Here is a 14,413-nt window from a genome sequence, read left to right on the forward strand (position 1 = left end):
GCCTGTGTCCTTTATCATCATTACCTTTTTGCATATATATCATTCATTGTTCTTTATTTTTCTACATCATCGTCTATATCTCGTTTACCTTTTCCCTATGTGTGGTGTTATGTCTGTCTTGAAGCTGTCGTGGCACTGTAATTTCCTGTAAAGGATTATTAAAGGTATAATCTAATCTAACTAGTCTGTAGAAGGGTCTCGACCCAAAACGTCACCCATTCCTTCTCTCCAGAGATGTTGCCTGTCCCACTGAGTTGCACCAGCTTTTTGTGTCTATCTTCAGTTTAAACCGGCATCTGCAGTTCCTTCCTACTGATTTATCTAATAACGTTTTCTTAATGAATCATTCCCATAACAAGTTGGAAATTGTCATACACAATAGCACAGAGGTCACTTTCTGTGATGCAAACTTCAATGTAGATACAAGTGATTTCTGTTACAATATAAGATGTTGATTATTTCTTTGCACTTTGGAGAGTTATGAGTTGGATCACAAATATCGCAATGGCTGTCCTCAGCTTTTAGTATCTTTGCGGGAGAGGTTAAATTAAGATTTGAGATTCCTTCTCCACATTAATTAGCTTTTTAGAAACATAGGAAATAGGTGCAGGAGTAGGCCATTCGGCCATTCAATATGATCATGGCTGATCATCCAACTCAGTATCCTGTACCTGCCTTCTCTCCATACCCCCTGATCCCTTTAGCCACAAGGGCCACATCTAACTCCCTCTTAAATATAGCCAATGAACTGGCCTCAACTATCTTCTGTGGCAGAGAATTCCAGAGATTCACCACTCTCTGTGTGAAAAATGTTTTTCTCATCCCGGTCCTAAAAGACTTCCCCCTTATCCTTAAACTGTGTCCCCTTGTTCTGGACTTCCCCAACATCGGGAACAATCTTCCTGCATCTAGCCTGTCCAACCACTTAAGAATTTTGTAAGTTTCTAGAAGATCCCCCCTCAATCTTCTAAATTCTAGCGAGTACAAGCCAAGTCTATCCAGTCTTTCTTCATATGAAAGTCCTGACATCCCAGGAATCAGTCTGGTCTTGATTGAGGAGTCATGAATTAAGGTTAGAATGTCACTCCCCTAAAGGTTGAAATATCTTCTTATGTTCCAGGGATTAGCCAAAAGAACATTATCAAACTTACCTTTTCTCTCAGCAACAAGGCAGGTGCTTGTATCAGATTGCATCAGCAGAAAAATGTTTCACATTTTTGTGAATAAAGCACCAAATTCTCTCATTAACTAATAAAGGTTGTATGATGATACTTACTTTTCAACCAGTTTGTCCCAGTTTTTCTTTAAAAAGTCCCAAGCAATATGATGTCCTTTTGGGTTTCTGCTCACCAAAATAACGATGTATGGCAGGTCTTGTGTTTTGAGAATATCACCTTCCAAACTTTGATCCATTAACCTAAATGTAAAACAAGGGTCATGGTGAATTGAGATACCAATATATGTTTATGAAGTGATTAATACCAAAATAATTGAACTCCTTCTACTAGACTCTTCCAATTAACAAACAAGATTGCAGAAATTACTTTAGCAAAGGGACATTTATGCCCACACATGCATTTGCAATTAATGTTGGTTACCCCATGTAAATGAATGAATACACAAGCCATCCCATGTTTAAAATTGAGGAGCTAGATGCAAAGTAGATCTGGCCTCTCAGCATTGTACATTTATGCTCAGTCTCTGAAAGTAAAACTGGAGATTTAATGCATGGCATCTGATCTCCACCACATTCTCAAATTGTGGTACATTCTGTGGCAAGCTGATCCACTCTGTGGAACTGCCATCTAAAATCAGAACTCCTCTAGCCCATTCCCTCTGCTGCGTTGTTTATGACTATGTTATCTTAATCTACACAATGGAATGGTTCCCTAATGCTGATCACTGCTCGTTCACGCAATGAGTTTAATTCTAAATTAACCATCAATGTTTATTCCAGATGTCAGTCTATTGTTCATAAATCTGACAATTAATGCCGAATGACTGATATAAAGGAACTTCCATTATAACCTTGATTTTATTGCTAAATTAACCCTAACCCTAACAACTAAATATTTATATTCTCAGTTGCAAATACCAAACCGTGATTCTAAAGTTAACAAATTATTATCAGACAATTTCCAAGTTAACAATTTCCAACATTAATTAATATTCTGCATTGTGATGGAGATGAAAGTGATAAATATTATCTCATTTATTTGATGGTGGGGAATTTAAGGTGCCAATTTTGGGCCTTATTAATCCCTTCTTTAACAAGAAGTTAAGGTGAAAGGCCAACAGCACATGTTCCATGCTTCCATTGACAATTCGGGCAGTGATCACTATATTCTTATGTAGCCTCATCACGAAGGGCACAGATTTACCAGGCCTCTTCTTTCATTATTTGATTAATCACAGTCCCTGGTTTAGTGAATCACATTTACACCTACCAGCAACAATGACAAATACATGATCCAAAGTTTCCATTAAAAAATAATATTTGGGACCCTCACACTAGCAAGCTGATGACTGCCATCAAGTCCGCTATACTCCAATGTTTGGCTGCTCATGCACCCAAAGCCCTGTTGATCTCCAGCAGCCACTCTGGGAAAATCACCTATTGTGGCTGAGCAATTCCATTCACGTTCCCACTCAATGCTTTGATCTCATTTTACTGCTAATTTTCTACCAGTCAATGAGACTGGTTTTTTCCTTTCAATAGTTACCCCCCAAAAAAGACAACTATCATCTTTAGTGGAGAAAAAAAGAATTGTAGATGCTGGTTAATACACAAAAATGTGTTCTCCTGAGATGCTCCCTAACCTGCTGATTTACTCCAGCACTTTGTGTCCTTTTAAAGTAGTGGAGCGTCATAAATGAGAAACCAAATTAAATTATTTGAGTGAACAAAAGACAACTCACCAAGAGAATCACATTGTTTTACATAGATAGTTGTTACAGAATCCTCCTCACTCCCACATACAGATTTTTTGATGAAAGTAATGCTTGCCCAAGGAATTTACAAGATTCACTCTGCCACGATATTTCAGAGAAAGCCCATGGGAGTTGATTATGGCAGATTTAGGTAATTTCCCACGGAAAAAAATGTATTTGATGCATAATGCAATTTACCACTGAAGGTTTTCTGTATTGTTGGTGATTGTTAAGGCAGTGCTAATTTTGCTCTTCTCTGAACTAAAGAGAGAATATCTATATTTCTCAAACAGGAATTCCCATCCTTCTTGTGTCTGGGCTCCAACTGCATAGATTGCTGTTGCAACATCGGTGGGTAACCTGTCAACAAAGAGAAAGAGCTATATTTACCAACTTTAAACTCCATTGAAAAATCACATAAAACCCATAAATGGTGTAACAATTAAAAGGCTAAACAGTATCTGTGGAAGGAGCTGATAAATTAATGGGATACATTTGCACCTTCTCTGCAGACACACCATCTGGTGCAATAGATTGCTTATTGAAAAATCAAAAGTGGTTCACCAGTATTCTGTTTATTAAAGCTGGAATATTCCAATTATAGATTCAATGTATTAAAGTCAGTCGGAATAACTGAACTGCCAGGACAAGTTAAGTATATCCTGGAAGAAGATGAAATCAGATTAAACAGGATTAGTAAATACGATATACAAACGCTTGATTATCTAGCGAAAGTGTTAAGAGAGATTTCAGCACAAAACAACATCAGTAACAGGCTGTGAAGGGTATGACAGAGTATTTTCTGGGAGAGATTTATCCTCGGCAAAGCAAACAGCCTTTTGTGGCCAAACTGCAAGGTCTTCCTGTTGCCAGTGGTTTTGATAAATGTGTCAAAACTGGATTAGAGAGAATAGAGTTCTGCAAATTCAGACAAAGCTAAACTAATGTAAGTGCTATTTCTCACTGCCAATTTTCAGTGAAAGGTTCAAAATAAAGTGGAGCACCAGCTAGAGGGTTGCAGGCAGGAGCAGTGGTCAACTCACAGGGGAGGTTCTATAGAACAAAAATGAAAGGAGTGAAGTAATGGCAGCAAAGAGGGGTTGCTGCAAACAAGCCAATAGATTGTTTCCTGTTCAAGGCTGAAGGGAAACAAAGCAAGTGCCACTTTCTGAAAGGTTTAGTCAGTCTCAAAGATCAAATTAAATGACTGCAATTAAGATCATTTGTCAAGCCTTGTCAACCATGACACGTAATATTAGATATTCCAATGCTGCTATACACTAAAATAATTGTTAAAATAAAGCCGTAACAGTGCACCGAGTCTTTAGTAACTATTTTGATTGTAATCTTGTATTGTCTTTCCACTGACTGGTTAGCACACAACAAAAGCTTTTCACTGTACCTCAGTACACGAGACAATAAACTAAACTCAAATTAAAGCAAGACTTCAGGTTCTGGGCTTTTACCACTCCTAAAACAATGTCAGATTGAATTTTGTGGAGTGCTTTAACACATCGGTCTACCAAATGCAGGTCTCTGCAGCCACCTTTGAACAAGTCCATGATTATTGTCCTATGTGTCTCAGGTTTTCCTTGAAAGTGAATTTTGCAAATGTAACCATCTGACAAACTCCAGATCAGACTAAAGCTCTAACCACCACCTCCATTGTGTCAAGGCTCCATCATATTTACTGATTTAGAGATGCTATGGTCAGTCTCCTCCACTTCTGTACATTCTGGGTTAAGGCCATGTACAACCATCTGATGACTACAAGCACATACACCTTAACATCCCAATACTAGGGGAAAACATGTGTACAGAAACTTTTACAACTCTGTTCTCTCCGAATTAATCAACCTACTATAGTATTTGTAAAAGTGGAACAGGACATACTTGAGGAAAATAACGCTGTTGGAGGAATATAAGATGTTGAGTTAGAGGTTTGATTCTCTGAGGAGGAAAATATCAGTTTGTTCCTTCCCTCGTCTTTGGATCAGCTTTTAGCACATAACAGAAAATACAATCTCATTCCAAAGTTTGCAGTGTCTGTTAAATTCAATTAATTCATGTGGTGTAATGTAGTTACTATCAGCTGTCATTTTGAACCAACCTCAAAGTACCATTGGAATCCTTCCATATCCGGAAATATTCCTCTGCTTTGACAACACAGGGCTGGTACTTGCGAACGCAGGCAAATAGCAGTAGCGTGCTACGTAGCAACCGTTCCGAAATGGAACCATCATCGCTCCATGATTGCTGATCAATCAGGTTCTTAAATAAATCAACTATGTATGCCTGGAATGAAATTAGAAAGTAAAACATTTGATGATTCAATGTTTGGAACATGGAGATTACCACTGTTGTGTGCATCAAGTGCGATGCTGAACTGTAAAACAAGAACACTTCTTCGATCTGTCTTAAGAGTGCATTTACTCCTGTGGTATTAAGCCTATGACTGTTCTAAGAGCACTTGCTCATCATCACATTAAACTGAAATATATTTAAACTTAGATTCAATGCAAAAATAAATAAAAATGGGAGGAAATCTCCAGGCAGCCAAAACTGGAATAACATTTTGGACATTCTGGTGCAACTGACAAATACATTATTTTATTTATAAGTAGCTAACTTGCCTCACAGCCAACATAACTGATAGTTAGAAACCAACCAACTAACAAATCCAGGCGAAGTTGGGAATCAGAGGAAGCTTCAGAGCCTGGGTAGAGAAGCTGGAAACGGAAGAATCTGAACATGGGGTTTGGGAAGAGCTAAGCACACTGAGGTGGAGGAAACTATCCAATTCTTCCAAGGCCAAAGGTAATGCTATTATATGTATAAACTCAGAGACCCATTCCGTATCCACATTTCTGCATGAGAAGTTTCCCAAAGCCTCAAATAACTGGTTGTCATGGATTAAAAATGAAAACAAATATTGCACCCTTACAGCTTCTCTGACAGATCTACAACCTCAAGCTACATGGTATACATACATTCATTTATAAGATTCTGCAGGGGAATGAAGTATCATTTCATAGTTCTACTTCACAATCACAATAATACTTTATTCGCCAAGTATGTTTTGCAACATATGAGGAATTTCATTTGCCAAGTTAGTCATACAAATAAAAGCAAAGGAACACACAAAACACATTTTAACATAACCATCTACCACAGTGACAATCTGTAGCACGTTACCAACCAACCTCACTATAATTTAATTATTTACAGGTGCGACAGAGGTTCACCTGTATCTCATCCAACCTCATCTACTGCATCCGCTGCTCTAGATGTCAGCTGATCTACATCAGTGAGACCAAGCGGAGTCAACAACGTACCTCGGTGACTGCCAATCACCCCCCCACCCCCCGGACACTTATTATCACTTATTATTATTTATTCAAATCATTTGCTATGTCGCTCTCCCAGGGAGATGCTAAATGCATTTAGTTGTCTCTGTACTGTACACTGACAATGACAATTAAAATTGAATCTGAATCTGAATCTGAGGTTGGGCGATAGTTTCGCCGAACACCTCCGCTCGGTCCGCAAGAACCTACCTGACCTCCCGGTGGCTCAACACTTCAACTCCCCCTCCCATTCCCAATCCGACCTCTCTGTCCTGGGTCTCCTCCATTGCCAGAGTGAGCAACACCTGAAATTGGAGGAACAGCACCTCATATTCCGCTTGGGGAGCCTGCATCCGGTGGGCATGAACATTGAATCCTCCAAATTTTGTTAGCCCTTGCTGTCTCCTCCCCTTCCTTAGCCCTCGGGCTGTCTCCTCCCATCCCCCCGCCCTCGGGCTCCTCCTCCTCCTTTTTCCTTCCTTCTCCCCGTCACCCCCTATCAGTCTGAAGAACGGTTTCGGCCCGAAACGTTACCTATTTCCTTCGCTCCATAGATGCTACTGCACCCGCTGAGTTTCTCCAGCATTTTTGTGTACCTTCACTATAATTTAATCCTACCTTCATTTGATTTTCAACCTCCACCATTTCCCTCTTCTCCATAAGCTTATAGATGGGAATGAGCTCATTCATGCCTTGGAAGACTGGCATGGTGCCGATTTCATTCCTCAGATACAACGTCAAGGCAAGGGCTTTGTCAAGTGGGACCTTCCCTATACTGATGAACACAGAAGATCATAATTTACTGAATTGTATCCATTTTAACGCAGTGTATATCATTGTAATGAAATAGTGTAAAGCAATCATTTTACAGATACAAATCTGCTGCTAATAGAGGCAATAAATACCATTTATAACTAGGCTTGACAGAATGTCACTTCTTTAATAATTTTGATAAATAAAATATATTATTAACGTATTTATTTTTATATTTATCAGTTTGGACCTTCAGGATTGCAAAAGTCAGGGGTAAATGAATAAATTATAAAGAACCATAAAGGTTTTTCAAATTACCTGTTAGAAAATAAAATTAGCAATAAACCAAATCATATCTGCGAATTCATAGTTCAATTCATAGCAACATTACATTTGTGAGGAAAATATTAAGTACAAATTATCTTAGGTTTTCTTATTTCAGTTATTGTGCTGCATACATTATTCTATAAAAATGTTTTTCATTGATTTATGAGTCCAAGACATTGCTAATATTTTCCAATAAAAAGAATCTTGCCAAGCCCGAGTAAAAGACAAGTTTTTTATTTTTTATTTATTGATAAATACGAAAGCAGGCCCAACTTGTCCATGCCGATCAAGATGCCCCATCTAAACTAGTCCCATTTGGCCACGTTTGGCCCATATCTCTCTAAATCTTTCCTTTCTCTGTCATTTAAATGTTGTTAATCTACTTGCCTGTCTTTGGCAGCTTACTCAATATATCCAGCACCCTTTATGAAATAGTTGCCGCTCTGGTTCCCATTAAATCTTCCCCACTCACTCAAAACCTATACTCTGTATCTCTGATTCTTCGTCAGGACTTTCATATGAAGAAAGACTGGATAGACTTGGCTTGTACTCGCTAGAATTTAGAAGATTGAGGGGGGATCTTATAGAAACTTACAAAATTCTTAAGGGGTTGGACAGGCTAGATGCAGGAAGATTGTTCCCGATGTTGGGGAAGTCCAGAACAAGGGGCCACAGTTTAAGGATAAGGGGGAAGTATTTTAGGACCGAGATGAGAAAAAAATATTTCACACAGAGAGTGGTGAATCTGTGGAATTCTCTGCCACAGAAGGTAGTTGAGGCCACAGTTCATTGTCTATATTTAAGAGGGAGTTAGATGTGGCCCTTGTGGCTAAAGGGATCAGGGGGTATGGAGAGAAGGCAGGTACAGGTTACTGAGTTGGATGATCAGCCATGATCATACTGAATGGCGGTGCAGGCTTGAAGGGCCGATTGGCCTACTCCTGTACCTATTTTCTATGTTTCTATGTCTCCTGCAATCCAAGGAATACATTTCTAACATGCTCAACCTCTCCCTATAGTTCAGGCCCATGGTCCTGGCAATATCCTTGTAAATCTCTGCTCTTTTTCCAACATAACAGCATCATTCCTCAAGCAGGATGACCAAAACTGAACACAATACTCTAAATGTGGCCACTGCTCTGCAACACTCCCCTGGGCCCACCCTTCACGTTGAAAGTTCTGCCCTCGTTTGACTTTCCAAAAATGCAGTGCCCCATACTTATCCAAACTAAAATCCATTAGCCATTCCTTGCCCACTTGCCCTGGTGATTAATAACATGCTGTAATTCTTGATAACCATCTTCTCTGTCTGCCATGCCACCTATTTTTGAGTCATCTGCAAACTTGTTAATTGTGCCTTGTATATTCTCATCCAAATGGGTGTCAGAGGTTATGGTGAGAAGGCAGGAGAATGGGGTTAGGAGGGAGAGATAGATCAACCATGATTGAATGGCGGAGTAGACTTGATGGACCGAATGGCATAATTCTACTACTATCACTTATGACCTTATATATTGACAAACCGCAATGGGCATAGTACTGATCCCTGAGGCTCAGCTCAAGTCACAGGCCTCCAGTCCGATAAACAACCTTCTACCACCACACTGCTTTTGACCATGAAGCCTATTCTGTACCCAGTTAGCTAGTTCATCCTTGATCCCATGCGATCCAATCTAAAGAGCAGCGTACAATGCAGAATCTTATCAAAGACCTTGCTGAAGTCCATATAGACTACATCTACAGTCCTCGCCTCCTCAACCTTCTTGTTTAGTTATACAAAAACTCAATCAAATTCATGAGACACGATCTCCCATACATAATACCATGTTGACTATCCCTAATCAAGCCTCTCTTTCCAAATACATGAATATCTTATCACTCAGAATCCTTTCCAGTAACTTTCCTACTACATATGTTAGGTTTATTGGTCAATAGTTCTTAGTTGTTTCTTTGCAGCCCTTCTTGAAAAGAGCAAAATCATCAGCCACCTTGACTTTGAACAACATATATCTCAGGCAAGACTCCTGCAATTTTATCACTACTTTCCTGAAGTGTTCTTGGTTGTACCTGACCAGACCCAGGGGAATTATCTACCTTGAAAACATTTTTGGACAAGCAACACTTCCTGGACTGTAACACTGACTGACTTCATGACATCATCATTAACTTTCTCAGGTTTCACAGTCTTCTTTCTACGCAGGAAAAACAGAGGAGTAATAATCATTAAGGTCCTTGCCCATCTCCTGTGGTTCCGCATTTTGATTTCTGAGGAGCCCTGTTTACTCTCCCTACTTACCCTTTTCCCCTTATATAGGGGCAAAATCTCACTGAATTCTCCTCAATCACATCTCCCAGAGCTATCTCATGTCCCCTTTTTTTTTCCAGCTCCCCAATCTCCAATACTCCCCCAAGGATACATTTGACTTTTGTAATAACCAATGCATATGGGCACCAGATCTCCTTCAACATCCAGTAGTTCCAGTTTAATATCATATTAAATTACTTTTATTTAAAATAAATAGGCCCACTTGCCCATATTGATTTATTACAGTTTTGACAACCCACTGTAAACTATATTTATTGCCTTTTCATTTAAACTAGTTATGTTACAAATTTTTGTGACATTAAAATATATAGCTTTCTATCCAATTATAAAACAGTTTAAGGATAAGGGGGAAGTCTTTTCGGACCGAGATGAGAAAAAAAATTTCACAAAATTGCTCTGGAATTCTCTGCCACAGAAGGTAGTTGAGGCCAGTTCATTGGCTATATTTAAGAGGGAGTTAGCCCTTGTGGCTAAGAGGATCAGGGGGTATGGAAAGAAGGCAGGTACGGGATACTAAGTTGGATGATCAGCCATGATCATATTGAATGACGGTGCAGGCTCGAAGGGCCGAATAGCCTACTCCTGCACCTATTTTCTATGTTTCTATGTAAAACTGTGAATGACATATGTATTGACAGATCCAGATGTAACAAAATTATGCCATTAAGAAAATTCTAATCGAAAATGATAGAAATACAAAAACTGCTTTAATAATTCTGAGGAACAAATGGAGATCAGCTCAAGAGTTTTTTTTTACCTCACAAGCTGAAAGGCATTGTTGATAAGGTTTGCTCGGTCGTTACTACTGAGGAATGTGTGGTTTTCCCTCAGTAGTTTGATTAATGCATCCCATCCGTCATTTTCATAATGCACAATGTAATAGCCATTCATATCCACATTGAACTTTATCCAGCTCACTTCCTCTGAGAGCATGATAAAATCTGAAAGAAAGCAAATCAAAACCCATGAAACCATCTGAAAGAACCTTTCAGAACCAGCGGTCACAGTTGAAGAATAAGGGGTCGGCCATTTAGGACTGCGATGAGGAAAAACCTTTTCACCCAGAGAGTTGTGAATCTGTGGAATTCTCTGCCATAGAAGGCAGTAGAGGCCAATGCACTGGATGTTTTCAAGAGAGGGTTGGATTTAGTTCTTAGGGCTAAAGTAATCAAGGGATATCGGGGGGAAAAGCAGGAACGGGATACTGATTTTAGATGATCAGTCATAATCATATTAAACGGCAGTGCTGGCTTGAAGGGCCTACTCCTGCACCTATTTTCTATGTTTCTATGTTAAAATTGCATTTTTCAGGAAATATTGCTAATTTTGTGTACGTATAAGCAACATTGTCCACATTACAATGCGAGAAAAGTCATGGCATCTGCAACAAATTTCTCTATTCTTTCATATGCAAGACAAATCACTCTCACGCTGTATCAATTGTTTCCTCCAGTAATGATTGGCTGGGTTCACTCCTGGGGCTGTTGCAATCGTAGGGCTTCAACCAATGAATAAAAGTTTGGTTGCAGCTTTACAAAGCTGTTAATCCCTAATGTAGATCAGTCAAACTTGTCTTGATTGGAAGGCCCTGATTTTGACTCTCATCGGTCGATTTTGAAACAGCATTCCAATTCCTTGACTTTGGCAAAAACAACTTCCGGTAGTTACGGTGGCTTTGCAATGTCAAAAAAAAAGCTTGCAAACAATTTAATTTTACTCTTCAGTTGATAGTACTACCATAGCTTAATCTTGAACGATGTCCAAATAACATATTTTTATGGGGAAAAAAATTGGTGAGTTGTTGCCTGGACGCCAGGATAGCACTGCATTCATAGCAGCATGGGATATTTATAACTAGGTACCAACATATTTACCTTTTTTAGTCTTCATCAGATGTCTCTGGATGATGTTAGAGTTGCTTGTGATGTAAGTTAGTGGAATGTGCCACAAATAACTAAAAAGGAAAACACAGTCAGGACATGAATGCTTATAGATCACGTTAAAGTTTTATCGAGTGAGTGGCAAGGAATGGAATACCTGACTGAATGCTAATAATAAACAGATCAAAAATAAATTACATAATTCTATTCATTAATATTTTTTTCATTAATATTCATATATTTTTTTTTTTTCTATTTTCTCTTTCTCAACTCTCTTCATTTACTCGTTTTCTTTCTTCACACACTATATATTTCACATCTTTCTATCCTTTACTATCTAACTTCTTTTTCTTATTCTAATCTTTTTTCAATGTAACAAAAAAAAAGAAGTTGTACATAAAATGTATTATGAAAATATATATTAGGCACTTTGGTGCCATATGATTGTACTTACTTCTAATAAAATAAAAAATAAATAAATAAATAAAAGTCCACCATAGTCTTACGCAACCAATGAATTTAAAAAAAATAGATCAAAACAGTTCCATCAAAGGTGAAGAGACAGGTGTTATACTGAAAGAGTTAGTTATTAATTGATTGTTGTCATATTTAAGCTTTCCTGTTGTAAAAGGCCAATTGTAATGCATGATGGGCTTTGGGCAACTTCCATTGTGACAAGGTTTTTTTTTAAACTTAAGGTGAAAAGTTCGCAGCTCTCTTGCAAGGTTTTTTATGTAAGTTGAAGAGGTTAATCAGATAAGAAGGGGCCCAGAGGATTCCATTGGGGTGACTGGCTTTTGGCAAAGAGTGAAAAACAACTCCATATTTGGAGGTGGATGATGGTTTTTGTACATTACATCATGCATTTGATTTTATTTCAGTACGTATAGGGTGATTTCACGAAAGGTCACTGGAGCGTAAATCCCCACGCACGTGACCGAAAATTTTAACTGAGGGACAAGCGTCACTTCCGGTACATGTTAGTGGATGGGAAAACACGCACTTTCACACCCGTTAACAACATCGAAAACGGCCCGGTTTTGAGCTGCAATTAAGTGAGCCGGTTGGGGTGACCGTGAGGAACAGCAACCTAGATTTACAGTCCAAAAAAAAGATAGAAACTTAGGTAAATTCAAGAGTGAACTGAAGGTGTCAAAACAGCGGAAGTTGACAGCGGCCATTTTTCGTGGAGATTTAAAGATCCGAAATATCGGGAATTATCGCGTTTGCTCGCAGCATTTAATCAAAAGTGGCATTATTGACTGTTATCCTTATTCATTTGTTATATGAAAAGTATTAACAGTTAGAAATCCGTCAGTTTCGCTGTTGTTGCCCCTTCAGTTCACTCTTGTATTTACCTTCGTTTTTCTTTCTCTTTGGAACTCTAAAGTAAGATAGCTGTGTCTCACGGTCACCCCGACTTGCACACTTATTTACAGCGCAAAAACTAACCATTTTAGCGGTTCCCTATTTTACTGACGGATTTCTAACTGTTAATACTTTTCATATAACAAATGAATAAGGATAACAGTCAATAATGCCACTTTTGATTAAATGCTGCGAGCAAACGCGATAATTCCCGATATTTCGGATCTTTAAATCTCCACGAAAAATGGCCGCTGTCAACTTCCGCTGTTTTGACACCTTCAGTTCACTCTTGAATTTACCTAAGTTTCTATCTTTTTTTTGGACTGTAAATCTAGGTTGCTGTTCCTCACGGTCACCCCAACCGGCTCACTTAATTGCAGCTCAAAACCGGGCCGTTTTCGATGTTGTTAACGGGTGTGAAAGTGCGTGTTTTCCCATCCACTAACATGTACCGGAAGTGACGCTTGTCCCTCAGTTAAAATTTTCGGTCACGTGCGTGGGGATTTACGCTCCAGTGACCTTTCGTGAAATCACCCTATATAAACTCGCATGTTCTGGTATTTCTTTGTGTGTGCTGCTGGAGATTCAGATGTGAGAAACTGTTGCCTCTGAGTCTCTCAGTTCACACCCGTCAGACGTTAAATTAAAGCTTTGTATGGTCTTATGAATTTGTACTTTGTCTATCTTTTTAAGTGAACATTTTCAATACTTCCTTCGGATGCAAGGAAAAGTACCAGGAGACGGAGAGAGGTGCATTGGGAGAGCTGAGCGGACCAGGAAATCATGGAGACATTGGTCTCCTTGGAAAGCAGAAAGATGAGGTCATAAGGTCATAAGTGATAGGAGCAGAATTAGGCCATTCAGCCCATCAAGTCATGGCTGTCCTATCTCTCCCTCCTAACCCCATTCTCCTGCCTTCTCCCCATACACCCGTACCAATCAAGAATCTATCTATCTCTGCCTTAAAAATATCCATTGACTTGGCCTCCAGAGCCTACTGTGGCAACGAATTCCACAGATTAACCACCCTCAGGAGAGGGGACCATGTTGAAACTGGTGGAAATATCAGAGGATGACCCTTTGGATGCAGAGGCTGGTGGGGAAAAAGATGAAAACTGAGGTGAGGATAGTGGTTCTCCCTTTTGCCTCAACAGATGCTGCATGACACAATGAGTTTGCCCAGTACTTTTTATTCTAAATTCCAGCATCTGCAAGAGGCTTTTTTGTCTGCAGATCCATTTCCTACCTGTGCTAAATGGCCTGTTGATGAAAGTGAAATGCTGCTTGGCAGTGGAAATTGTGCTGAATAACAGCCCCTCCTGTTCATCACCATTCAACTCCAAAGCTTGCTTACAAATGAAGGCCAACTATGAAGATATGCAGAAACTTAAAATAGCTACTGAATACATGGCAAACATTCTTAGAAGTTGGGGAATCGTGGTTTTATTCTTCTTAATATAAAGTTTCAAATTGGAAATGCT

At 39.1% G+C, this 14,413-nt stretch overlaps 1 protein-coding gene across 5 annotated transcripts in view; it reads right to left on the reverse strand.

The window, feature by feature from the left end:
- The window catches only part of erap1 (endoplasmic reticulum aminopeptidase 1), a 65,739-nt gene that overhangs the window by 5,507 nt on the left and 45,819 nt on the right, over positions 1–14,413 (reverse strand). For all 5 annotated transcript variants that reach the window (XM_033017350.1, XM_033017352.1, XM_033017354.1 and 2 more), the window contains 6 exons: positions 11,559–11,638; positions 10,442–10,625; positions 6,897–7,053; positions 5,042–5,226; positions 3,130–3,291; positions 1,277–1,417 (listed from right to left, as the gene is read on the reverse strand). In XM_033017350.1, the coding sequence (XP_032873241.1) occupies positions 1,277–1,417; positions 3,130–3,291; positions 5,042–5,226; positions 6,897–7,053; positions 10,442–10,625; positions 11,559–11,638 (909 nt within the window). The remainder of the gene's footprint in view (positions 1–1,276; positions 1,418–3,129; positions 3,292–5,041; positions 5,227–6,896; positions 7,054–10,441; positions 10,626–11,558; positions 11,639–14,413) is intronic.

Source organism: Amblyraja radiata, chromosome 3, assembly GCF_010909765.2.
Source record: "Amblyraja radiata isolate CabotCenter1 chromosome 3, sAmbRad1.1.pri, whole genome shotgun sequence".
In the NCBI taxonomy this organism is placed as follows: domain Eukaryota; kingdom Metazoa; phylum Chordata; class Chondrichthyes; order Rajiformes; family Rajidae; genus Amblyraja; species Amblyraja radiata.